At 40.4% G+C, this 26,315-nt stretch overlaps 1 protein-coding gene across 2 annotated transcripts in view; it reads left to right on the top strand.

The window, feature by feature from the left end:
- The first annotated feature begins 15,157 nt into the window (after positions 1–15,157).
- Positions 15,158–26,315, top strand: part of LOC111151041 (RAB3 GTPase activating non-catalytic protein subunit 2) — a 93,039-nt gene continuing 81,881 nt past the window's right edge. For both annotated transcript variants that reach the window (XM_022508759.1, XM_022508760.1), the window contains exon 1: positions 15,158–15,349. In XM_022508759.1, coding sequence (XP_022364467.1) covers positions 15,235–15,349 — 115 coding nt within the window. In that variant the 5' untranslated portion in view covers positions 15,158–15,234. The remainder of the gene's footprint in view (positions 15,350–26,315) is intronic.

The following is a 26,315-nucleotide window of genomic DNA, read 5'->3' as shown; positions in this document are numbered from 1 at the left end:
GGTTGAAGTAGTAAAAATTAAATTGAGGCTTAAAAAAATCCATCTAAAGACAACATTTCAGGGACATATATGCAGTATAAAGAGAGACAATGAGTTCATTGCTATAGCCATGATCCCCTTAATACTGATGTTCAGAATTCACCGTGACAATCTATTTTAAGTAAAAAGAGTCCTAATAAGTACAACAAAATCAGATTTAGGGCATGATAAATGCATATCTTTGCCTTTGAATGTCTTATACTATTATTGAGTTCATTTATTAAAACACCTGTGAAGTGTCCTTTTCATATTCATTACTGACTTTTGTTAAATATTTTATCCATTGATCCATGGGCCAGTAATACCAAAGAGTTTTAAGTTGTAACATATAAAACATTCAAAGAATTTCACTTACTAAGATATTAACATGCATTAACCAGGACTCCATTCAGCACTGAAATATTTATTAATACATTAGTGAATTATTTATTCCTTTGTTTTATTCATTGCTTAACATCTCAGCACTTTGGAAATTTAATTTCTTTAGAAAAAAAACTCAACATGGATTTTGTCAGGTTTACAGAGCTTAATGTCATACCTTACAAGAAATATTGTTCTCCAAAAGGTAAGGTTGTTTTAAGAAATATCATTTAGCTAGAATGGCTGCATATACAGAGTTAGGAACTCAGAGAGGACACAGGGTGTGAAGATGTAGTAATCATGGCAGGGGGAGAGAGGAATAGAATAGCTAAATGGAAATAGAATGACAGCAGATGCCCAAGGGTTCATAGCATGTGGCTAAATTAGTTAGTAAAATGTAAGATGAAATTACAACTATTTGTTAAAAATAAAATGTAGGTGGCTCATTTCTGCACATAAAATCTATATTCGTTTCATAGCAACATTAATGACAGTAATTTTAAAAATCAACCGTTATGATACAGACCCTACAGTCTCCTTTCTGATCGAATGAAAGTCGGCAAATGTTTCCTTATCTTTATGGTGAAAGGGCATTTGATGTGTGAGACTTCTAGTTATGCAAAGCATAAACTCCATAAAAAACACTCTTTGCTTTTACTCCTTTTCTGTATAAATCATCACCTTTTAAGCATTTGGTGGGAAGAGCAAAACCGTTTGGGAGCTTTATTTTAAAAATTACTAGCTGCAAAGGAAGCTGCTGGATAATCTAAAAGTCACGGTGTTGGTTTTGGTTTTTCAAATTCTGCAACAAGAAATGATTTATTCTCCTGCTTACGAATGATTATCTGGCCGTTTGTCTTCTCAAACACCATGTTTGTTCAGAATCAGTGGTTTTCAGAATGGATTCAACACTTCAGTTTGCTTTGATGTTTGATCTTTTAAGAACTAGTGTTTGTTGTCTTGCTGCATTTTTGCCATTTACACTGTGGCTCGTAAGCCACCATAAATTATCTGCTGGCTCTTTGTATTTTGAGGTTAGTGAATGCATAGTTTATGGAGTCCCTGATCATTGGTCCCCTACAATGTCATAATTAAGTTTCACCTTGTAAGTAGCCGGCAGACATATTAAAACAATAGCTCTTTTCCCAATAAGATATAAGTAACCTAACTGGCGAGAAAGACAACCAAATATGTAGTTCTATGTTGCTGTTTTTCTATTAAGAACACATGGCTCACACAGAAAGTTTTCAAATGTGTTTTAGTTTCATTAACCTGTGATGTTCAGAAGCAACTCAGCAGAAGAAGAAGGCCATGATTATTAAGAAATAAATCATCAGTGGGGACCCTGGGTGGTGCATTTGGTTGAGTGTCAGGCTCTTGGTTTCAGTCAGGTCATGATCTCAGGGTCTTATACCAAGCCCTCGGGCTCCCAGCCCAGCAAGGAATCTGATAAAGTTTCTCTCTCCCTTTCCTTCTGCCCACCCCATGCATGCACTCTCTCTCTAAAATGAATAAATAAATCTTAAACAAAAAGAAAGAAGTCATCAGTAATAAACATCACTTGTGATTTTGTATAAATTGGCCAGCAGACCAGAGTAAACTATAGATCAAGAAGCTACTGTCAATGGATGAATTCCTTTAAATGTCATGGAAAAGTGTGGTGCTATCTGCATTTTTTAAAAAAGAAAATGTGAAAAAAAGAAAAAAGAAAAAGTGTACATTGTTCCAAAAGTTTAAAAACAAACTAAAAGTATAGTAGTACTTGGAGAAGAGGGTAATCAAATAATTCCAACAGGATCTCTTTTGTATTCATTCAGAATCTTCCCAACTGCTATTTCCACAATAGATGGAGCCGACTAACAAAATCTCTCCTTGTCACCTAGGTGCCCCAAATAATGGTTCTCTTTTAAGCAATGACGTCTTGGATTCAGTAAAATATAGTCTGTGTCAGCTAGAAACTGTGCTAAGTGGTTTACATCCATGTTACAGGAGATGTTAGAGTCATCTGGCTGCTTACGCCACTAAGCAGAAGTGGTGTTAGAACTCACACTTAAGATGCTCTGACTATAGCAAGCCCGTGCTCTAGCCAACTGACATCTTACGCATTCATATAAGGCTGACCCGGGAGCTAAGATATGTGTAGAATGGGACCAATTTTATATAAAAATAAATGTCACATGATCGTGAAATTCTATTTGAGACATTTTCAAAAGCTCTGTACTAAGAAAGCACAAGTTAAAATCTATTTTTTAAAATTACCTGGATCAGGTCCTCTGGGTGGCTCAGTTGATTAAGCATCTGCCTTTGGCTCAGGCCATGATCCCAGGGTCCTGGGATCCAGCCCCACATTGGGCTCCCTGCTCAACAGAGGGCCTGCTTCTCCCTTTGCCTGCTGCTCTCCCTGCTTGTACTTGCTCTCTCTCTCTCTCTCTGATAAATAGGTAAAATCTTTTTTAAAAATCTATCATCTAACAAATGTAGTGATCCAAAGGGGCACGTGCACCCGAATGTTTATAGCAGCAGCAATGTCCACAATAGCCAAACTATGGAAAGAACCTAGATGTCCATCAACAGAATGAATGGATAGAAGATGTGGTATATATATATATATATATATATATATATATATATAATGGAATACTACGCAGCCATTAAAAGAAATGAAATCTTGCCATTTGCAATGATGTGGATGGAACTAGAGGGTATTATGCTTAGCAAAATAAGTCGATCAGAGAAAGACAACTATCACATGATCTCCCTGATATGAGGAAGTTTAGAGGCAACATGGAGGTTTGGGGGTAGGAAAGGAACAAATGAAACAAGTCGGGATCGGGAGGGAGACAAACCATAAGAGACTTTTAATCTCACAAAACAAACTGAGGATTGCTGGGGGGAGAGGGGAGGGAGAGAATGGTTGGGTTATGGACATTGGGGAAGGTATATGCTATGGTGAGTGCTGTGAAATGTAAACCTGGCAATTCACAGACTTGTACCCCTGGGGCTAATAAAACATTGTACGTTAATTAAAAAATTAAAAAATTAAATTAAAAAATCTATCATCTATATCTATCTATCTATCTATCTATCTATCTCTTATTTCTCTGGAGAACACCAGATTACCTTCTTATCTGAGAAGCAGGGCCTGCTTCTCCCTTTGCCTGCTGCTCCCCCTGCTTGTGTACTCTCTCTCTCTCTCTGTCAAAAATATAAATAAAATCTTTAAATTACCTAGGTCATATGCTTGTAAATATTTAACAAGTGGTTTTGGTAAGGCTAGAAAGAGTAAATCCCAGTTTGTAGGGTTTGCTGATTTCTCTGGTGTAGATATTCTAACTGTGACAGATTTTAAGACACAAAGCTGAAAGCGAATAGTTTACAAATTTCTTGAAATGTTACTAATCAGCTTTGGCCAGCTGGTAGGAGGCAGTTTGAGTCCCTCACACCACTGTTAGTAAATGTTAACTAATGGTTAAAAAATTCATTTTCATCTCACTCATGATCATATTTTATGAAACTTTATATGTAATATTGATTCAAATCAACTTGGAAAGGAGGATTTTAAACTGCTAAAATTATCATAAAGCAACATATAACAATAAGGCTGGCCTGTTAAAGAAGGATGTGCAAGGAAATAATAAATCTGGTCAGGATATGTGTCTACAAGTAGATTTTGAGATTCCACAGTGAACCCACACTTTTAAGTCATAGTCTATAAATAAACAGCATGAATGTGATGGGCAAAATTTAAGGATTTTCTAAGAGAGGAGGGTAAAAAAAAAACTCAATAAGAAAATCTAGGGGATTATTCTAAATTTGGGAGTGTTGCAAACAATAGCAAAGACTGAAAAAGAGTGCCAAAATTTTTAAAGCTTAAAAGAAAAAATATGAGGAGAAAATACATTTTAATTTCATAAAATATGAACCATTACATTTAGAGGAAATTATTTCACTTGCTAAAATTGGAAAAATAAAAATTCAAATATACCCAACTGTGATTTGCAAGCTACAGCTGGAATGTGTTTACAAGACGATAGGCAAAAATGCCAGCACATGTCATAGAAGACTTAGCCAGGACAGTAGAAGTCAAATTCCACTACACGGGCTCTGAGAAACTATACACAGACTTGTTGTTCTAGAATGTTCTTTGATTGTTTCTAGAATGTTCTAGATTGCTTGAAATTTGTAGGGTGTTGGTTGCTTTTGTAAAGCAAATTGATCCTGCTTTGAAAACAGTATTTATTTTAGCTTAACAATTAACACTGAACATATTTTTGTACCACTGTGCTTCCTTTTTTCCAGAACACATAGCCATACCAAAAAGTATATTCACTTGGGGTCAAGTGTATGAAGGTGAGTTTCTTGGGCTCTGATTCCATGAACAGATCTTTCTGGACAGAGTCCCATCCCCTATGTGGTGGGACCTCTCAGCAAACATGTTGATGTTCTCAAAACACCTCTTCGTTAAATGGAAGTTGATAGGAAGAGGAACCAAGAAAAGTTTAAAAGGGATTCTTTTCCTCCTTCACTTTGCCTCGCCATGTCCTCACTCCATGTGGTAAAACTCAAAATGTCCTTTTGTCTTTTCTTCTTGTTGAGACCATACTCATCCTACAGATGAAGTTCAGATCCCACCGTCTTGATACAGGCTTCCCTGACAGGTCCTGGCGACAGTGATCTCTCCAGAGTTAACCAAGTCTGCCTATACCACTCTGGTATTTAATCCAAGGGACTTGTTTTATTTACTCATATTCACAGGTATGTCTTGTCTTTCTGTAGCCTTGAGGGCAGGCAGGATCTGTCTTTCCTGTCATTGACCTCCCAGCCACTGGAGTACTGGACCATTCCTTCTTTTTCCCTCTCTTCTGCAGACATTCGTTAGTCAATTAACTGTTTGTCAAGTACTTTGCACTGGAGAAGGACACATCTGAATAAGTCCTAGTACCTATCCCTGAGTCCTAACATGATTTTGCCCCCTTTACATCTCCAGCTTTATTTATCTTAATGCTTTTCTTTTAGATCTAGACAGGCTAAGGGAATTCAACCTCTACATCCCTATGTCTTCTCCACTCTGGGTCTTGAGCTATTTCTTGTGTGTCTCAGAATACTTTGTCTTCCTTGTTTCCATTCTATCCACCATCCACTTTATATAATAACACCTACTCAATTTTTCTGACCTCAGCTTAGATGATGCTTCCTCCAGGAAGCCCTCCCTGATCCTCAAAATGAGATGCCCTTTTATGTGCTCCTTTGTATGTTCAACATTGCACTTTCAAAATGGAGTTATAGTTCCCTGTTTATTTATCTTTCGTTGGAATTTATTATCTGTTAGTACAGACATGTGTTTCTGTGTGTACTGAGTAAGAGTTGCATGTATGTTTAGCTCCTGATACCTGGTAGATATTTTTTTTAATGTATAGAATAAGTGAATACATGAATGTCACAAAGGTAAACAGGTCATAATCCCTGTCCTTGAGGACATCACCATCTAGTGGGGGAGACAGAAATGCAAACAGTTAACCATAAATACAAGTTACTATAGTTTTAGAATAGATACATAAATAAAAAGCTATTGGGGTTCAAAGTGACTGATTTCGCCTATCGAAGTCAGGTCTTTCACCAAGGAGGTGATAGGTGAGCTGGATTTTTTTTTTTAATATTTTATTTATTTATTTGACAGAGAGATCACAAGTAGGCAGAAAGGCAGGCAGAGAGAGAGGAAGGGAAGCAGGCTCCCTGCTGAGCTGAGAGCCCAATGTGGGGCTCGATCCCAGGATCCTGGGATCATGACCTGAGCCGAAGGCAGAGGCTTTAACCCACTGAGCCACCCAGAAGCCCCGGTGAGCTGGATTTTAAGGGATTTCAAAGTGTACCAGGTAGAGAAGCAACATATAGCAGGTGCTCAGTAACTTAACTATTCTAGAATGTTCCAGCATACCTCTGTGCAGGTCTATAGTCCTGAAAGGCTCAAACCTTCCAGGTAACACTTTTGTGCAAGAAAGAGAAGAATAGAGTATGGTTGAGAACAAAAGATTCAACTAGTTAGGATAGTGGTAAGGACTGGATTTGTAAAAAGATTTGAAAGAGGAGTCAAATATCAATCAAATCAGTGGCTACTGGCAGGACTATTCTCAGGGACCACATCTAATGGAATAAAACTACATCAAGAAAAATGAGACACTGGGTCACCTAATGCCAGTCAGTGTGAGGAGGAGAAATGAAAAGCCCAGAAAGAGGGGAGTGCTTCACTGAGCCCATAAGGGAAAGTTCCTCAACTATAGACTCTAATAGTCTGGGGAACTTTTACCAAAGAGGAACCCAAAGCCAACTTTCAACCTAAACTCAGCCACCAGTGGGAATGGTCAAGCACATCATAAGAAGCTAGCCAGCCTACAGAATCCTGTCTTCTCCCCACAGCCCTTTAGACTGCCGGCGAGATGTGAAAAGTGGTATTAATAAAGAATATGAAAAAAAGGAGAGTTTTCTCACCATTAAGCAAGCCAAGCAATATTGACTAGCCCTTAATTTCTGGAGGAAATGAAATCTGAGGACGTTTAAGTTCACATAGGCCAACACTCTGTGCTCCCCCTTGACCGTGATGTTGCCCTTCACGTTCTAGAAACAGCTGCTTGTGTTTCCTGTACACGCAAGTTATTGCTGCTTCCAAGCTTTTAGTGATATTTCCTTTGTTCAGGTTAATTTCCTCCCTTCTCCCTTCCACTGTCATCAGCCAGCTAAAACCTATTCTGCTCTCAAGACTCAACTCAGCTATTACTACAAAAAGCCTTTTCTGAATCCCAAAGTTGTGCTATTTCCCCTGCTCTGCACCTTTGTAGCATTTTTAAAAAGATTTTATTTATTTATTTGAGAGAGAGAGAGAGAAAACAAGAGGGAGAGCACAAGCAGGGTTGGGGGGGCGGGGAGAGGGAGAAGCTGGCTGCCCGCTAAGCAGAGGGCCCACAGGCTCAACACCAGGACCCCAGGAACATGACCGACTGAGCCACTCAGGAGCACCCCCACCCTGTCTCCAGTAACCTCCACCAGTACTGGGTCTTATTTATATTTATGTCCACAGGGCCCCCAATTATTCACAGCACCTAGTGAGACCTCCAAGACAGCTCTTAAATGAACGAACAAATTAAAGAGGAAATGCAAGTGTCATTGGAAGATTTACCAAATCACACTGTCAGGAAGACAATTCGGGCAGCAACGTGTACGATGATTGAGGGAAGACATCAGAATCAGCAGCAAGAGGGATCCTCAAGCTCTAAAAATAGTTCAGGTAAGTGGTCATGAAGGTCTGGAATAAGGAGATGGAGATCAGGTTGGAAAAGAGGGGCTCAATCCGAGGGACATTTTTGGAGGTTAAATCAATAGAACTTGGTGGCTGGCTGATGAACAGGGGGAGCAAAGGGATATTTTTATTTTATTGTATTTTTAGTTAATTAATTAATTTGAGAGAGACTGCATTAGTGCGGGGTGGGGGACAGAGAGAGAGACAGAGACTCTCCAGTAGACACGCTGCTGAGTGAGGACCCCAATATGAGGCTGGATCTCATGACCATGAGATCGTGACCTGAGCTGAAATCAAGAGTCGGATGCCTAACCAACTGGGTTACCAAGGTGTCCTGATTTTATTTTTTTAATTTTTTAAAATATTTTATTTACTTATTTATTTATTTATTTGACAGAGAGAGACACAGAGAGAGAGGGAGCATAAGCAGGGGGAGTGGGAAAAAGAGAAGCAGGCTTCCCGCTGAGCAGAGAGCCCAATGCAGGGCTCCATCCCAGCACCCCGGGATCATGACCTGAGCCAAAGGCAGATGCTTAACCGACTGAACCAGCCAGGAGTCCCTGTTTTTTTTAATTTTTAAAAGCACTTACGTATTAAGTAATCTCTACCCCCAAGTGCAAACTGAGCTCAAATGAGTCACATGTTCTACCGACTGAGCCAGCCAGGCGCCCCAAGAATATTTTTAGCCTTTTTGTTATTAAATGATCCACCAGCAGAAGAATAAATACTATTAACAGAAAGAAAGGAGTCTGGAATACGAGTGACTTTGAAGAAGAAACTAGAGGAGAGGAGAAAGCTGAGAAGAAGCTAGTAAAATATCCAGATCCAAAGTGATCAAAGGGGAAGAAAAGGGAGGTTGTAGCTTTGTTGAAGCTAGGGTTTGGGAAACCTGTAAGGAAAGGATGAGTCAGGGTTGGGAAAGTCCGGTGAAGAAAGATGTCAGCCTCAGCTATCAAGAGTTCACAAATCCCAATGTGATGGCTTTCTGAACTTGAAGTCCCAGGTTTACATAGAACTCCTTCAGACAATTTGCCCTTTTGTTTTCCCTTATGAAAATCACTGGTTGAAACTTCTCACTCAGCTACTAGACAACCCTGGGGATATTTCTTTATTTCATAGAACCTCTTCAGGATCTATTTCAGTTTTGCAAAATAAGAAAACAAGAAATATTTGGTCACCAGGGGTATATTTTTACGTCCAAAGGAAACCAAAAGTATTTAAACAACGCAAAATGTCCAGGTAGTTGGTCTAATCTCTTCTGAGCTACTCTAGAGAAAAAGAATATCAGAGAAATGAAAATGCTTTTATTTAAACGACCTATGGAACAGACCAAGCTTTCTTCACAAACAGTTCCTCTTGGTTATTTAGGTCATGCTGTGTCAGGATTAGGTTCTGCTGCAGTAACAGAAAACCCAAAATAACAGTAGCTAAAACACATAAAGATTTATATTCTCATGTAAAAGAAATCCAGATGTGGCTGTCCAAGCATGACATGGCAGCTTTACAAAACAAAGGAGACCCAAGCTCCTGTCCTCATGTTCTGTCACTTCATTTGTCTAAAATGGATGCTGGAGCTATAGCCATGATGTCACATTCTATGAAAGAAACAGAAAAGAGGGAGGAAAGACCAAAAGGGTTTTTCTTAGTTGTCTGTTCTTCTTTAAAGTAAACTTGCTGGAAACTCCTTCCAACAATTCCAACAGTCCGTGCTCCATCTCATGGGCCAGAACTCAGTCGTATGGATTCTCTCAGAATCCAGAGATTGGGGAGTCTGAGGACCAGATTGGGGAACCAGAAGGATTTGTTTTTAAATCCAGGCACTTAGTTGCCCCAATAATAGAGCGTTCTCTCGGTAAAGGTAAGAAAGGGAATGGATTATCTCTTCCACAAACACCCATTCTCATTGTTTCAAAGATGGTCACAAGTTGGGGCGCCTGGGTGGCTCAGTGGGTTAAGCCTCTGCCTTCGGTTCAGGTCGTGATCCCAGGGTGCTGGGATCGAGCCCCACATCGGGCTCTCTGCTCAGCGGGGAGCCTGCATCCCTCTCTCTCTGCCTGCTGCTCTAACTACTTGTGATCTGTCAAATAAATAAATAAAATCTTAAAAAAAAAAAGCTGGTGACAAGTTGTAAATGCATTAAGGTCAAGAAGGCAGAAACTTATACTTGGAATGAAAATAAAACAAAACAAAACTAAGCTCTCAGAAAGATAACAGATTGGTGGTTGCCAGAGATGGGGTGGGGGAGATGTGTGGAGTTTGGGCGAAATGGGTGAAGGAGGTCAAAAGGTAAAACTTCTACCCTAAAATAAGTAAGTCAGAGGCTTGTAATATACAGCATGGTCACTATAGTTAATAATACTGTGTTACTTATTTGAAAGTTGCTAAGGGAGTAGATCTCAAAAGTTCTCATCACAAGAAAATAATTGTAACTATGTATCGTGACAGATATTAACTAGACTTGAGATGATCTTTGTGCAATATACATAAATACTGAGCCATCATGTTGTATTACCTGAAACTACCTTTATGTGCCAGTTTTATCTAAAAAAAAGTTATGAATGACACACACACACATAAAGATGGAGATTTATAAGCACCGTAGTACCTATATTTTTTAAACTAAGTATGCTAATATCTTCTCTATGGCATTATAGATTTGGGCCCAATGTAAATATTAGAAAATATGAAAAATATAAATATATTTTCTTACATTCAAGCAAGCAATAAAACACTTAAAGTTTAGTGAAGTTAGTTCTTCTTTCCTTAATTGCTAAATGCCAATAAAAAAAAAATGCTTCTTACTCTCTCTAAAAAGTTTCTCCTTTAGCCAGAGTTAAAAAGAAAAAGATGCTGTAACTAGCCCCTGTGGCTGTTAGAAAAATAAGCTATCTCTGAAGTCAGGTAACATATTTTCTGCCAAGGAAACAGTTTGGTATTCCATAAACTGGATAATCAGTTGTGACTTTCTACCTACTAAATGCAATCACCGCTTCTTGGCTTTTACTCCCTTTCAATTCTTTATTGAACTCAACACAATAGATTCACCTGGTCGTGAAACTTCCTTCTGCTTCCCTTGGCCTTTGCGACATGGTACTACTATGTATGTTTACTTCTTTGCTTTTTTCCAGTCTCCTTTACTAGAGCTCTTCCTCCATTGGCTACCTCTGGCCTCTCTAATCCCCTATTTCTAACTTCTGTATAAAAAAAAATTTTTAAACCTAGTTCTTCCATAGGCACCTCAAATTTAACGCAACCTATGCTGAATGCATCCAATACTGAATTCATCCAATTCCTGCCAGCCCAAATCCGTTCCTCCTGTGACATTCTCTCTTTTGCTTGCTGACGTGACATTGCCATCTCCATAGTTCTTTGAACAAAGCACTTGAACATCAGTCACCTTGAGTCTCATCTTCCCTCTCTACTACCCATATCTAATCATATACTAAAAATTCACGGAGTTGGCCTCCAGAGTGGGACTGACTTTCCACTGTCATTACATCTCATTTAGAATATTTTCATGAGATCTTGAGGTGTCTGTGTGTTTATTTATGCCACATACTGTTACCTCATCCTGTTCTACCTTCTAAAAAAATCTTCAATTGGCTACACCTTGTATGCAGAATAAAATTCAGATAGTAGTATTGGGACTTTGAGGTTCTCTATAATCTGGAACAATCTATTCATCGGCTTTCATACCTCTTCGTCACCACTCCTTTTCCACTGGACAAGCTTACCAATCAAAACTGATTTCCCAGGATGCATGGGTGGCTCAGTTGTTAAGCGTCTGCCTTCAGCTCAGGTCATGATCCCAGAGTCCTGGGATCGAGCCCTGCATCGGGCTCCCTGCTCAGCAGGAAGCCTGCTTCTCCCTCTCTCACTCCCCCTGCTTGTGTTCCCTCTCTTGCTGTGTCTCTCTCTGTCAAATAAATAAATTAAATCTTACTAAAAAAAACAAAACAAAACAAAACAAAACTGATTTCCCTTTTTTCTTCCACAGCCCTGTATGAGAACCAAAAGTCACCCACAACCCTCATCACACTCTGCTTTTTGTTAGAATCATTTGTAGTTTGTTTCCCGGTTAGGTAGTGAATCTCCGAAGGGCCCGTCCTTATCACCTTGCTGTGTTTACCACATTACCTTTACTGTAATAAATTAGATGTTATCCTCTGTAGATGTTTGTTGAATAAAGCCTAGTTGTATACAGGCCTTGCTTTTGCTCACACTTCAATTCAGACCTCAATTCAAGGGCGACCTTCTGTAAAACTATGAGGTAAGTTTTCAGTATCCATCTATCCTCTTTTCCCGCTCTCCTTTCTCGCACTTAGAGAGGCTCAATGCCTTCGTGGTCACTCCTGTCCACCCATGCCTCTTACTGGGGTGTCTACAGAGATCCCTCCTTTTAAGGCGCTCAAACTCTGAGACCCTTTCCTTCCCAGTTTCTTACCAAAACTGCGCATCTCTGAGACAGATTTCAGAGTCCTTCTCTTCATTTTACAGATGAAGAGACAAAGGCCCAGGAAGGTGACATGAATTGCCCAAGTTCATGTGACTTATTAGTGGTCTGAGATTGAGCCACGATCTCCTGACTCTAAGACCATTGTTCTTTCTTTCACACTTCTCCTCCCATCCTGTATCTCAGTACCTTCAACTTCAGGGTGTTGTTAAAGATGGGCAAGGACCTGCTGCTGACCAGGTTCAGGAGGCATCTCTCTCTCTCTTTTAACCACAGTTACCAGCGCTCTAACTCACAATCATGGATTCTGGAGAACTCATGTTAGTACCCTCCTGTGATTATTTTGGTCACAGAATCTGGATTATTGTGGTGCTTTTCCTAGCTCCCGAACTCATACCTCAGAAAGACACAGTCTATTTTGGGATGTGTAAAGCCTGCACATTTTCTGCAATGTGCTTCCTTGTGACTGTGTGGTTAGTGATGTTCCCTGTCTAACACAATCCTCCCACACTCACAGAAACCATGGCAGCAGAACTCCAGAGGCCTCCCCCTGCAGCTTTACAACTTCCTGGGGGAAGAGTTCAGTTCATGAATGTGTTGTAATTTCTGTGAAGGGTATCTGAAGTCCTTCAAAGCATTCATGAATGAGCCTTTTCAATACCACTTGGAAGGAAGTCAGGGACTTTGCCATTGAAACCCAGCAATAATGAAATTCAATGGCTACGACACAGGAGATATATGAATGCCTCAGGGAAGAACAAAGGCCAGCTGAAGCAGCCAAAGGCAGTTACTTCCACAAAATGTATTTACCTGAATAGGAACTTGAATGGTTTTCAAGGAATGACACTGTATCCTTCCAAAAAGTATCACGTGTTCTTTATTCATCCTGCAAATCTAGGAATATAAAATTTATTCTAGGTTGGTATTGGTGCCATATTTTGGGGCTTTATTCACCAGGACAGGATGATCTGAAGAAACATTCCATTTTTTTTTTCAGATGGAAAATGGAAGCACTGAAAGCTTGCCTTTTCTGCACGCTTGCATCCTAGAATTGCAGGTCTCTGGTGCTTAAGGAAACTTATAGCACATCTAACCCACCCACGTACGTTATAGGTGAGAACTGATCCTTATTTAGCTGATAACATAGATTAGCTAATTTTGTGACAACCATTCTACTCTAGAAAGAGGAATTAATGGAGTAGGATCCTGGACACTAAGTTATATTTGTATTTTTAGGACTAACTGTGTACACAGGCCTAACAGACATGAATGTTCTGGACTACATCTATATGCCTTCAATTAATTTCCATCCCATTTTCTGTCTATAAAGTGGATGACCACATTAGTTTTCTATTTTGGGTTTTGGGAAGTATGTGAGTGTCTATGGTGCTTTGTGCTAACATTAAAATCATTCCTTTTCATTTTTTAGGAAAAAATTACATAAATGAACTTCAAGAGTTAGGTTAATTTCTTTTTTTTAATTATTTTTTATTTCTTTTCAGCGTAACAGTATTCATTGTTTTTGCACCACGCCCAGTGCTCCATGCAATCCGTGCCCTCTCCAATACCTACCACCTGGATCCCCCAACCTCCCAACCCCAGCCCCTTCAAAACCCTCAGATTATTTTTCAGAGTCCCTAGTCTCTCATGGTTCACCTCCCCTTCCAATTTCCCTCAACTCCCTTCTCTCCATCTCCCTTGTCCTCCATGCTATTTGTTATGCTCCACAAATAAGTGAAACCATATGATAATTGACTCTCTCTGCTTGACTTATTTCACTCAGCATAATCTCTTCCAGTCCCGTCCATGTTGCTACAAAAGTTGGGTATTCACCCTTTCTGATGGAGGCATAATAGGTTAATTTCTTTATTTTAAAAAAAAGTGAGATAAGCCACACTCTATCAAGATGGCATTGTGACTACCCAAACAATGGTCAGAAAAATACTTAAAAAAATATAAAGTGCCATGTAATAGAAGTGGGCTACTCTATTTACTTTGTGTAGACACTCCATTCCACTTACTCCTTCAGTAAATATTTATTATTTATTAAGCACTACCTGCCAGGTCCTATGCTAGACACTGTGGATACAAAGAGGAGTTAAATGAGATCCCATCCTCCAAGAGTTTGCAACAAAGTCTGTTCTTGATTCGGCAACCCTCCACACCCACCCCAACAAGACTAAAAAGACAACCACTTTTTAAGGGTCCCCTGTCATGTTCTGTCCAACCACTTTGTCCTTCTCCCCTTCCTAGCATTGTCACGATTTCAGTTAAATAGTTGAGTAATTAATTGCTCACTATCTAACTGCCACTAAAATTTTAGCCCCGTGGACCAAGTATTTCATCCCTTTTATTCTCTGCTTCATACCCAGCGCCTCGCGTGGTTGGCATAGAAAAGACCAGCAACAAATATTCGCTGAATGGACGGATGAACGTTAGAATGAATGAAAAACCAAGTGGGTGTCCAAAACTTAAAAGTCTGTAATACAACGTAACCCCTACTATATTAGGCCGTGCATAGTACTATGGGAATTTACAGAAGGAGCATTTAAACGTTAGTCTTCACGGAGCTGATTTCCAAAAGAGAAAGCAAGCTCTTCAAACTCTGAGGCTTGTGTGGTGGACCGTCCCCCTCTGGCCTGCGCTGAGTTTAACAGGGATTCTTCTCTGGAATATCAGGATCGTGCCAACAGTAGGACATCAATAAGATTGGTTGAATGACTCAAAGGCTGGCGAGCACAACGTCCAATTAGGTCATCTCTGGCTCAAAGCCAGAACGAATAAAAGGGTTCGTTCCCGGGTGTAGGCGCAGAGCCGGGACGAAACCCTGCAGCCAGGGTACACGTCGACGTTGGTTCCCCGGGAGCCGCCGGTCACATGACTCGGACCTCACCCTCCCCCGGCCAGCCTGGGCGTTCCGCGCATGCGCAGCGCTGCGAGGCGGCGGGCCCGAGAGCGCTGACAGCTTCCGGTTTGGTTTCCCCGCCCCTGCGCGGCTAAAGCAGTGCGGACTCGGCTGTGGAAGCCTTGGGGTCTCGGGGGGCAGGGCGTGGTGAGGTGAGGTGGGTGCCCGAGCGGGGTTCCCGGAGCTATGGCTTGCTCCATTGTCCAGTTCTGCTACTTCCAGGACCTCCAGGCCGCCCGGGACTTCCTCTTCCCTCATCTGCGGGAGGAGACCCCCAGCGGCGCCGTGCGGAGGGACCCCAGTAAGTGCCCCTCGCCTCTCCCTTCCCCCGCTCCAACGCGGGTTCGGGTCTCCTAGCCGCCCCGCTGCCGCTGCCTTCAGAGCGCCTCGTTCCCCCAGCTCTTCTCTCTTCGCACCGCGATGATCCCCTGCCCTCCTCGTCCTACAGCTCCGTCCGCCTTGGCGGCGTCGGTGTTGTCTTCCTCTCGCCCAGCTCTCTCCTGAACCTTCGCCCTCTGGCCAGAACTGCGCCTTGCTTCCTGTCGCCTCTGCCGACTCCACTGCCCTCGCCCTCCTCCCCAGCTTTCTCTCCGAGTGCCCTCTCCATCTCCCCCTCCCTCCACCGTTCCCTGTTCCGCACGGCGATCGCATCCTCCTTCCCGTGCCTTGCCAGCTGTCAGCGGTCTCCCCCGGTACTGCCTCAACCTCCCGCCCTCTCCTCCATCCCTGGGGCCTTCTGCCACCCTCCCTCCTGAAAGTGTTCATCATCGCCAGGTCTCCCTTCTTCCAGCTCCCCCCCCATTCAGATGTAGAGAATAAATGTCTGATTGACAAGTGAGTGACTCCTGAGGTGGTGAGTAAGCGTCTCCCATGTAAGGAAAACCTGTCAGGACGTGAGGGCGAATCGACGGTAGGAACGAAAATTACAGCAACACGGCCAGGAAAAGTTAATTTCCTTGACTGAGAAGAGACGCCTTCCACCTGTCATTATCATCACGCAGTGTTAAGTAAGCCCTTGTCCGGGTAGTATAAAGTCCCAAGTTGGTTTCTTAGATACTGCATAGCTTCTCAGAATTTCCCACGTTTCTCCCATTTGTGTTTATTGGTTTCTTCGCATTTCCCACCTGAAGCACGTTTGGTTTTGTAGTACCGCGCGGTCATTTTGGTCATTTTGTGCTGTACTGGAATGGCGAGAAAAGGCCCAGTAAATAAACTCCTTCCCGTTTCTTCAATGCAGAAGATACCAAATCGGAAGTATCTGTGCATATTTACTCTGTGCGGGTCAGTAGTGCTGCAGAGCAAATAAGGGGGGCGGTCTCTGCCCTCCAGGAGCTGTGGTTTACTGGGACAAAAATTAACAGCCCTACAGCATGATTGATACACGTGTGTGTGTGTATCCATACATGCGCATATATGTATTGGCACTAGCGGACACTCCCTGAAGTGGTCATACGGAAGCCCACCTTCGAAGTAATAGGTGCGTAGGGGAGAGGTCATAGGGTGTGCAGAGGAAGGGAGGCCTGAAATGAGGTGACATTTAGAGAACTCAGAAGAGCTCCATGCCTGAAGAGGAGGGTGTGGGGAGATGAGGCTGTAAAGGTGGTAAAGAGTTTAATCAGGAGAAACCTGTGGGAACGGTGGGACGCCTTTGAAAGACTTCCAGCAGAGAAAGGACATGGTGGTTTGTATTCATTCATCCTGTTCTGTGCTTTGGTGGCAGTGTGGCAAGATGGAAAGCAGGGAGATTGGTGGGAGGTTGTTCCAATAATCCAAGAAGCCTTGTGAGCTTGAACTAAAATCACCTCAGCAGGACTTGAGAGGAAGAGATAGAGCGGGAAGCCATTCAGGAGGTAGAGTCTGCAGGACCTAGTGAAGATCATCCGGTGGTGGGGGCGTAGCTGATGACTGAGAGAGTTGAGAAGGCCTTTGGCCTGGGCGAGGACGTTTAATGAGAGAGAATGAAGGAGGATAGGCTTTGGACCTTTTGCATGTGAAATGTTTCTGGTATGTCCAAGGGAGGGAGTGCGGTCAAACACAATCTAGAGGTCTAGAAGTTAGTAATTCCCCTCCGGGCCAGCGATGTTAATTTGAGGATTACCAGCCAGAAGGGTCCGTTCAGTCTCCAAGATGGTGTATGCAGTGAAGCGAACCGAGTACTGAAGATGAACCCTTAGAGGAGGCTGCTGTTTATGAGTCATGTAGAGGTTAATGGGAAGAAGACAGAGAAAGAGAGGAAAACCAGGTGAGAGCAATGCTGGGAAGCACAGGGAGGAGAGGATTTGATGAAACGGCAGAGCGTCAGCAGTTGCAGATGGGGCTGAGGTCAGCTAAGGTAAGAATGCATGAGTGCCCATTGGTTTGGGGAAGATGCCGGTGAGTGGGACCTCAGGACAGTTTCTGTGGACTGGTGGAGGCGCAAGGCATATTTACAGGCCATTGAGGAGCTAAAAAAAAGAAGTTGACTTTTTCAAGGGGCCAGGTGGTGAAGGATGGGGGAGCCAGGACGGTGGACACGGGATGTAGAGGAAACAACACATTTTCTTGATCCCACTGCCACTCCCCCGCTCTTCTTTCATCTGGGCAGCGGCACCCGTCTTGTCACAGAACTTCCTGCTTCCACTATTGGCTTCTTGTAATTATTTTCCAAAAGCAGCCAGAGTGAGCTTTTAAAGACAATTTAGATCATGACATGCCCCTTTATAACTCTAAGGCTTTTAATTGCACTTGATATAAAATCTGAGGTTCTTACATTGTTTATAAGGCCCACGAAGCCCTGCCTCCTGCCACTTCTTGCACTCAGTTTTACTCTCCCCTTAACCTCTTGTGCTTCAGACATGCTTTGTTGTGGTTAAACCAGTCAGGCTTATTTGTGCTGAAGGCCTGTGCCCTTGCTCTTGCCTCTGCTTTGGAGGCTGTATGTAGATCTTTGCATTCTAGCTACGTCTTGTTAGTCAAGCCTCATCTCAGATGTCAACACCTCATGGAGGCCTTTTCCGATCACTAAATCTAATGTAGTCATTCCTGCCCCCTTGATCATATTTGTTACTCTCAGTCATATTGTCTTACTTGTTTTTATCACTATGTCTGTGTTGTCCAATATGGTAGCCTCTAGCCACATCTAGCTCTTGAGCCCTTGAAATGTGGCAAGTGCTACCAAGGAACTGAATTTTTAATTTTACTTAATTTAAGCTTAAATTAATTAAAATGTTTCAGTTGCAGCTAGTGCCTACCATATTGTATAGCACAATTAGAGGTGCCAAAATTTAGGCACATACTGGTTGAATACTTGTCCAAGGTCACACAGTGAAGGCTAGTGTAAGGATATCAACTAAATCCAGGCAGTTGGGGATATATAGTCATACCCCTAAGCATCTGGATTAATTTGCTATATGCGCTTACAGGCTTACGAGTGTGATTTAATTTATTATCCTTTTAAATCAAATTCTTAGGTTTGTGTATATTGGTATTATTGGGGCTTTCATCAATTCAAGTAGAAAATAAATGGAGAAAGAACTTAACCAGTGAGCCCCTTTGCCAAACCAATATTTTACAGTTAAAACAGTGCTTTAATTTACTAATAAAGATCATCAAAATATCTTGTCCTACTCTTAATAATGTATTTGGAATTCTAGGGATGACTAGCGCTATAGATTCCTATAATCACTGCGTGTCTTGTTTTATTAAAAAACAAACAAAGAAAAAAAATAGAATTTGTAAAGGGCTCTTCATTAAGAGAAACTGAACTATTCAGGTAGGACCTGCCTTAACCTACTGATGGTGTTTGACCTTGCTTTGCTTCACTTTTATTAGTGTTATAAATGATTATTGGGAAAGGAGTCATGAGATCATTTTATCTTCCTAGCTTATATAGTTTTAATTTCTTATTCCAGCTCATTTATAGGGGATATGTAAAACCAAAACAACAATAATGATAATCTTGAAGGCTTATTAGTTGTTTTAATTATTTCAATGTGGACGGCTGGCATAGACCTAATGATAACTGGCACCTGGACATCCAGAACTCACTACTACTCTCTTCCATATTTGAATTGTCGGAGAATAACAGTATGACTTTGTTACTTTGTATCTTCAGTTGTGAAATGAGATTATCTTCTGTGGCTTTAAAGATTTTTTTTTTTTTTTTTTAATTTGTCAGAGAGAGAGAGTGCGCACACAAGCAGGGGGAACAGCAGGCAGAGGGAGAAGCAGGTTCCCTGCTGAGCAAGGACCCCGAGGCAGGACTTGATCCCAGGACACTGGGATCATGACCTGAACTGAAGGCAGATGCTTAACTTACTGAGCCACCCAGGTGTCCCTCTTCTATGGCTTTAAAAGAGGTCTAGAACCTTACTATTTCTGAATGTTTACATTAGTGATAACTATTAAGTCTTGTTTCTCCTCAGATGCTATTTCAGACAAAACGTTTGGTTTCATACTTTGAAATTTCAGAGATGGGTAATAGTAGGGGTCCTCACGTAAACTACAGTGGCATAATTTCCAGTGAGACTGGATTTTTAGACTAGAACTTTGTGGTATTTATAATCAAGTTGGGCAGAGAAAGAAATACATGTACAGAGAGGGAGAATCAGAATATTTGGATGTAATGGGTATTACAATATTGTGGATCTCCTAATTTACTTGATAAGAAAATAATTTCCTAGTGACATACTAAAGTAAGGCAGCTTTCCTTCTCACCTCTTACCAGAAAGATAGAAGATAAAGCATGCAGGGAGTTATGTTGGAGTCATCAATTAAAGTCATGTTTTTATATAGTCACTGAGCAAAGTGTGCTTTTTAGGATCACCTAAAATCATGGGGTCACTTTACATGGTGGGATATTACAAAGGACATAAAATACCCATTTTTTATGCTTTGTGAAAAACTTTCTCTTGTTTGCGATCCTACTGGGGGGGGGAACGTTTATAGGAGTTTCAGAAAATTTGTGGGGTTAATGGATTTTGTTAGCAATTTAAGATTGGAAGAGGCTCTCGCAGATAAAATTTGTCAATGAGGAAACTGAGACATAATGTAGTCTTTAATTTCTTCATAGAGCTAGTGTTTGTTGAGTACTTCCCATGTACTAAGAACAAAGAGGTCTTAAAGGGCTCTACAGGGGATTCAGGGAAGTTGTTGGAGAGGAAGCATCAGCTTTACCAAGTCTTATCCCATCAGATGGAGAGAAAATGGGATGTGAAAGGGGATGGGGTTCAGAAAGCTGCAAGTAGTAAATTGTGGGAGAGTAGGGTGTGGTGAGGGACGAAGCTGCAGAGATTGTCGGGAATTTAAATTTTACACAGTACAGGGTCGTCAGATGGAAGTTAATACTTTGGAGTTATGTGGAAATTTGCCCAAGGGTTAATTGGAAACAGGTAGTTTAAAATAAATTAATTTCCATATACTCTTATGAAAGTACCTAGTTTTCTACCTGCCCTTCTCCCACTTCACTACAGACTCATCTTTCACATATTCTGAATATTATTACAGTAAATTGCTTCAGGGTGTTTTAAAAAAACTTCCCCTTTAATCAAGGCACCATGAACTCCCTCATCCATCTCTCTGAGACACTTCCTAATAATTTTTGCTTTTATGTCCGTCATCAAAATTTGTGATATGTATGTGTTGTTTTTCTCAGTTATCAACTTTTAATAATAATTGCAAGAAGTCAAGAAGAAAAATTCTAATATGTGGAGTCTTACCACAAGAACACTTTTCTCAGTTCATGTTTCTGCAGAGAAATTTTTGGATTAATAATAAAAATAATATTAGAATAGCACTTTGGAGGAAATGGAATGGAAATAAGAATTTAAGGAGAAAAAAATTACTTTTAGAGGAGATCATTTTTTAACAGACGTTGCTGTGTGTCATAATTTCCCTATAGTTTATAGAATCCACTGAATACATTTAGAAGGATGGTATACATTTATATTAAAATACCATGTTTATTTAAGAAATTACATCTTTCGTTCAAGGGATACATACCATTGAAAACCTCCTGGGATATATATAAATAAAAAGTTTGAAGGCAATCTTCTATAGGGCTCAGTCGTTCCCAATCTTTTTTTTTTCCCCATTATAGCACACATAAAAAAATACTTGGTATCTGAATAGTGAAAGCAGTTTTGAAAAAGAAGAAAAAAGTTGGAGGGCTTATACTTCTTGATTTCAAAACATTACAAAAACTGCAGTAATGAAAACCAGCAATTCAAGGTAATCAAACTGGTACTGGCATAAAGACAAATAGACCAGTAGGCTAGAGTCTGGAAATAAACCCTTGCATGTATGGTCAGATGATCTTTGGCAAGGGTACCAAGATCACTCAGTAGGGAAAAGGACAGTTTCTTCAACAAATGGTATTGGGAAAACTGCATATCCAAACACAAAAGAATGAAATTGGACCTTTGTCTTACACCATATACAAAAATTAACTGGAAATGGATTACAGACATAAACACCTAAAACTGTAAATACTTAGAAGAAAACATAAGGGAAGGCTTCATGACATTGGACTTCATAATGACTTCTTGGTTGGATATAACACAGAAGGCACAGGGAATGAAAGCAAAAACAGGCAAATGGGACTATATCAAACTTTAAAACATTCGTGGCTCAAAGGATGAGGTCAAGAGTAAAAAGGCAACCTATGGAATGGGGGAAAATATTTGCAAATCATGTATCTGATAAGGGGTTAGTATCCTCAGTATATAAAGAACCTGTAGCTCAATAGTAAACTGATTAAAAACTGGGCAAAGGACTTGAATAGACATTTTCCCAAAGATTTCATATAAGTGGTCAAAAAGCATGAATAGATGCTCAGTATCAGTAATCATAAGAGAGATACCTATCGAAATCATAATGAGCGATCACATCCATTAGGATGGCTATCATTAAAAAAAGAAAAAAAATAACAACTGTTGGCAAGGATGTGGAGAAATTGGAGCTCTTCACTGTTGGTGGAATTGTAAAATGATCCCGCTGCTATGGAAAACATTATGGAATTTCCTCAAAAAAAGATAGAATTACTGTATAATCCAGCAATCTCATTTCTGGGTATATATCCAAAAGAGTTGAAAGCACTGTCTCAGAGATATTTGCACACCTATGTTCATAGCAGCACTACTCACAAAACCCAAGGAGTAGAAGTAATCCAAATGTTTATGTTGAATGAATGGATAAACACACGCTCATACACACACACACACACACACAGCGGAATATTATTCAACCTTACAAAGGAAGGGAATCCTACAACATGCTACAATGGGAATGAAACTCGAGGACACTGCTATGAGAAATATTAGTCACAAAAAGACATGCTGTATGATTCCACTAAAGTAATTAAATTCATAGAAATGGGAACTAGAATGGAGTTACTAGGACTTAGGAGGAAGAACTAAAGGGGACTGACTTGATGGGTATAGAGTTTCATATTTGCAAGATTAAAAAGTTCTAGAAATCTGTTTCACAACAGTGTGAATATACTTTGCATTACTGAACTATACACTTAAAAATGGTTAAGATGGTAAATTTTAGGTTATGTTTTTAACATAATAAAAATTATGTCAGTTAGGGGCACCCGGGTGGCTCAGTGGGTTAAGCATCTGCCTTTGGCTCAGGTCATGATCTCAGGTTCCTGGGATCGAGCCCTGCATTGGGTTCTTTTCTCAGCAGGGAGCCTGCTTCTCCCTCTCTCTCTGCCTGCTTCTCTGCCTGCTTGTGTCTGTCAAATAAATAAATAACATATCAAAAAAAATCTGTATATTTAAAAAAAATTATGTCAGTTAATACGGTAATGGAGAGATTGGTCATACAAAATAGATAAAGCTACTCATGATGGGCAGTGACCTGCTTTGCAGTAGCCCCAGGCCCTACCTGGCTGTCTTAAAAGATGAGAGGATTAATATCTTGGTTCAACCTGTAACCTGTTTGCAGTTTCCTAGGAACCTCTGCTATCCGCAGAGGGTAGCCATTGATGGTTTAAAAAAAAATTTTTTTTTTAATTTGGCAGAGGGTAACCATTGATGTTTATTTTTTATTTTTTAAAAAGATTTTATTTATTTATTTGACAGAGAGACGGCGAGAGTGGGAACACAAGCAGCGAGACTGGGAGAGGGAGAAGCGGGCTTCTTGCTGAGCAGGGAACCCGATGTGGGGCTTGATTCCAGGACCCTGGGATCATGACCTGAGCTGAAGGCAGACGCTTAACGACTGAGCCACCCAGGCGCCCAGCCATGGATGGTTTTAAACAAAAGCGTAGCATTTCAAGATTTGAGTTGTGGACAGATGGATTTGGTGGCTGTGAAAAGAATAGGTTGGGTAGTTCAAAGCTGGAGGTAGGTGACTGTTTGGGAGATGTTTATAGAAGTCAGATGCGGACCTTCAGAAGTAAAGAGAACTCAGGCAGTAACAATGGTGATGGAGCTTGAAACTTGCTAGAGTTAGCAGTGGCAATCTATGAAAACGGAATTTGAGCTGAGAAATAGGATAACCAGTTAATATTTTGGAGACATTTTTATGTCAGCAAAGAAAGAATGGAAGGGAGCGGTGGGAGAATGTGGAAGCAGAATGACCAGTGTGGGGGGCCATTGCAGTATTCCAGAAGAGGGGGGTAATCTCAGATTGGTATTCCTTAGGCGTTATTTGATTTTACTTAAAGTGACAATCCTGGAATTATAAGACAGCAAGTATTTTTTGATGACTGCTATGATAATACAACTTGGAACTATAGAGACCCTAAATGAACCTTCCTCATGCAAAGGAATCATTGAATCCTTTGATTCAATGAATCCTTGAATCCTAAAGTGTGTGCCGTGCCCATATTTCTCCTTTGAAAAGAAGACCAGAAACAGTCTTTTGAACATAGTTCATGTTTCTTTGTACCGTGTGAACCTACGTCTCACATATAAATTGCCCAGAAGAGAAGGTCAAGAGAGACATAGTTACTCATTATCACATTGCTGCCTTTTTTTTTTTTTTTTTTTAAATCAGACATGAAACCGCCTTCTGGCTAGTCATATCCTACCTTCTAGGTGTTAAAACTTCAGCGTCATGCTGTTTAGTATGGTAGCCACTAGTCATATGTGGTAATTTTAATTTGTGTTTAATAGAAAATAAAAATAAAAATTCAGTTCCTTAGTCATACTAGCTACTTTTCAAGTGCTCATTGACTACATATGCCTAGTGGGTACCTTCCTGGATACACAGATACAGAACACTTCCATCATCAAAGAAAGTTCTGTTGTGCTGCTGTGGTGAGAATCCTCTGAGACTTTCTGCTTAGTCAACACACAGACCTGTTGCTTGGGCATTTATTTTTTAATTTTTATTATCTCATTCTTAAAAAAATATGTATTCTGGAACTGTGTGTGTGTGTGTGTATATATATACTTAATTATATAACTTCAACGCCTTTCCCAGTTTGTATATGCAACTCTGTAGCATTTTTTCTAAAGGCTGTACAGTGTCCCAATGAAGACGCTACCAGGCTATATTTAACTATTTCCCTATCAACGAACACTTAGATTGTATCCAAAATTTTTGCTATAAGAAAATGCTCCGATAAGCATCCTTCGGCATGTCTTTATGTAGGATATTGGTTGTTTTTTTTTTTTAAGATATTTCATTTTTTGAGAGAGAGAGAGAACAAGCAGACTCCCCACTGAGTAGGGAGCCTGATGTGGGACTCGATCCTGGGACTCTAAGATCACAACCTGAGCTGAAGGCAGATGCTTAACCGACTGAGCCACCCAGGCGCCCAGGATATTGGTATTTCTATATGTACATTTCCAGGATTGGAATTGCCGAATAATAGAAATTCACATTTTAAATGCTGGTTTCAGTTGCCAGATACTCTAAAAATTCGTCAGGTTCATTCCTATCCATGTTAAACAGAAATGCCCATTTACGTATGTTGTCATTCTGTGTTATCAGTTCCCTTGACTTTTGCTTAACTGATAAGTGAATAATGATTCTCATGTGATAGTAAGATTATTGTCAGGCTTTATCTGTATTTTTTTTTAAAAAACAGCAGGTAATAGCAAAGTTAAGCTGGTATTCGAAGAATATAAATGTGAAGAAAGTTTTCTCACAGAGACTAGTTGAATATTAGAATGGGTTAAATAATAGTGTTGAGTTGGCTTCTTTAGAATATGCAGAAAGTACCAAAATAGCTAGCATTGTTTACATACCTTCACCCATATATCATAATGGTGTACCCTTACCCTGTTAGCAATGCTCATCTCTTTCTGCTGCTTTGGATACAAATGAGTAACATGGCATTGTAGGAACAATTATAAAGGATGCAGTTTTTTTCTAATATAATGTATTATTGCCTTTAGTCCTTTAAAAGAAACAAAATAGAGCATGGAATCAGGCAATTAAATTTCATTGTTTATATGGATTGTTTTGTTTTGTTGCTTTTGTTAGGGTGGGTCTAAAGATTTCTTAGGTTTTTGGCCAAAGGGAGCGTGTTTATTTTTATAAACTTTTTAGAGCTGGGGGATATCGTATTTCTGCTTAAAGATATTTGCAGTTCTGTCATTTTGTGAATTGTCTATTAGGGCATACTTTGTTATGTGATAGGACAGGTCACTTATTTGACAACAGGGGTCATTAGAATTCCAGAACTAAAAGGGCCCTTGGGACGCCTGAGTGGCTCAGTCGGTTAAGCAGCTGCCTTCGGTTCAGGTCATGATCCCAGCTGGGTCTGAAATCCTGTCCCGTCTGCCTGCATCAGGCTCCTTGCTCGGTGAGGAGCCTGCTTCTCTCTCTTCCTCTGCCTGCCACTCTGCCTGCTTGTGTTCTCTCTCTCTCTCTCTCTGTCAAATAAATAAATAAAATTTTTTAAAAAATAGAACTAAAAGGGCCTTTAAGATCTAGTATGATTTAGTGATGGTGGTTGCTTCCCAAAATGGGATGGCCTCATTTTAGATAGTTACATAATTTTATGTGCTGAAAAGAAAATGCTAATATGAAATTTATTTTCCCACTTCCCTAGAAATAGATTAATAATTCTGAGGCATAAGAAATTAAGAAGCAGCTTCTCTGTTTAGTTATTTTTTACTTTGGGTTAGTACGTGATGGGCTCTTTGCCTGGCCAAGGAGAGCCAGGTAAGATTTGTTGAAGTTTTTTAATTATTTTCAAGTCGTAAGTTCTAGAGGTTCTTTCTCCTTACAGAAACAAGTACATTTTCTGTTTTTTTTCTTGTCTCAGAAGAATGGAAATGGATGTGCTTCTGTGCTAATAAGATCTTTTATTAGACCATGGAGAT

The sequence above is a fragment of the Enhydra lutris genome, unplaced genomic scaffold (assembly GCF_002288905.1).
Source record: "Enhydra lutris kenyoni isolate GAN:26980312 unplaced genomic scaffold, ASM228890v2 scaffoldscaffold25, whole genome shotgun sequence".
Taxonomy (NCBI): domain Eukaryota; kingdom Metazoa; phylum Chordata; class Mammalia; order Carnivora; family Mustelidae; genus Enhydra; species Enhydra lutris.
This window is presented reverse-complemented; position numbering and strand designations above follow the sequence as displayed.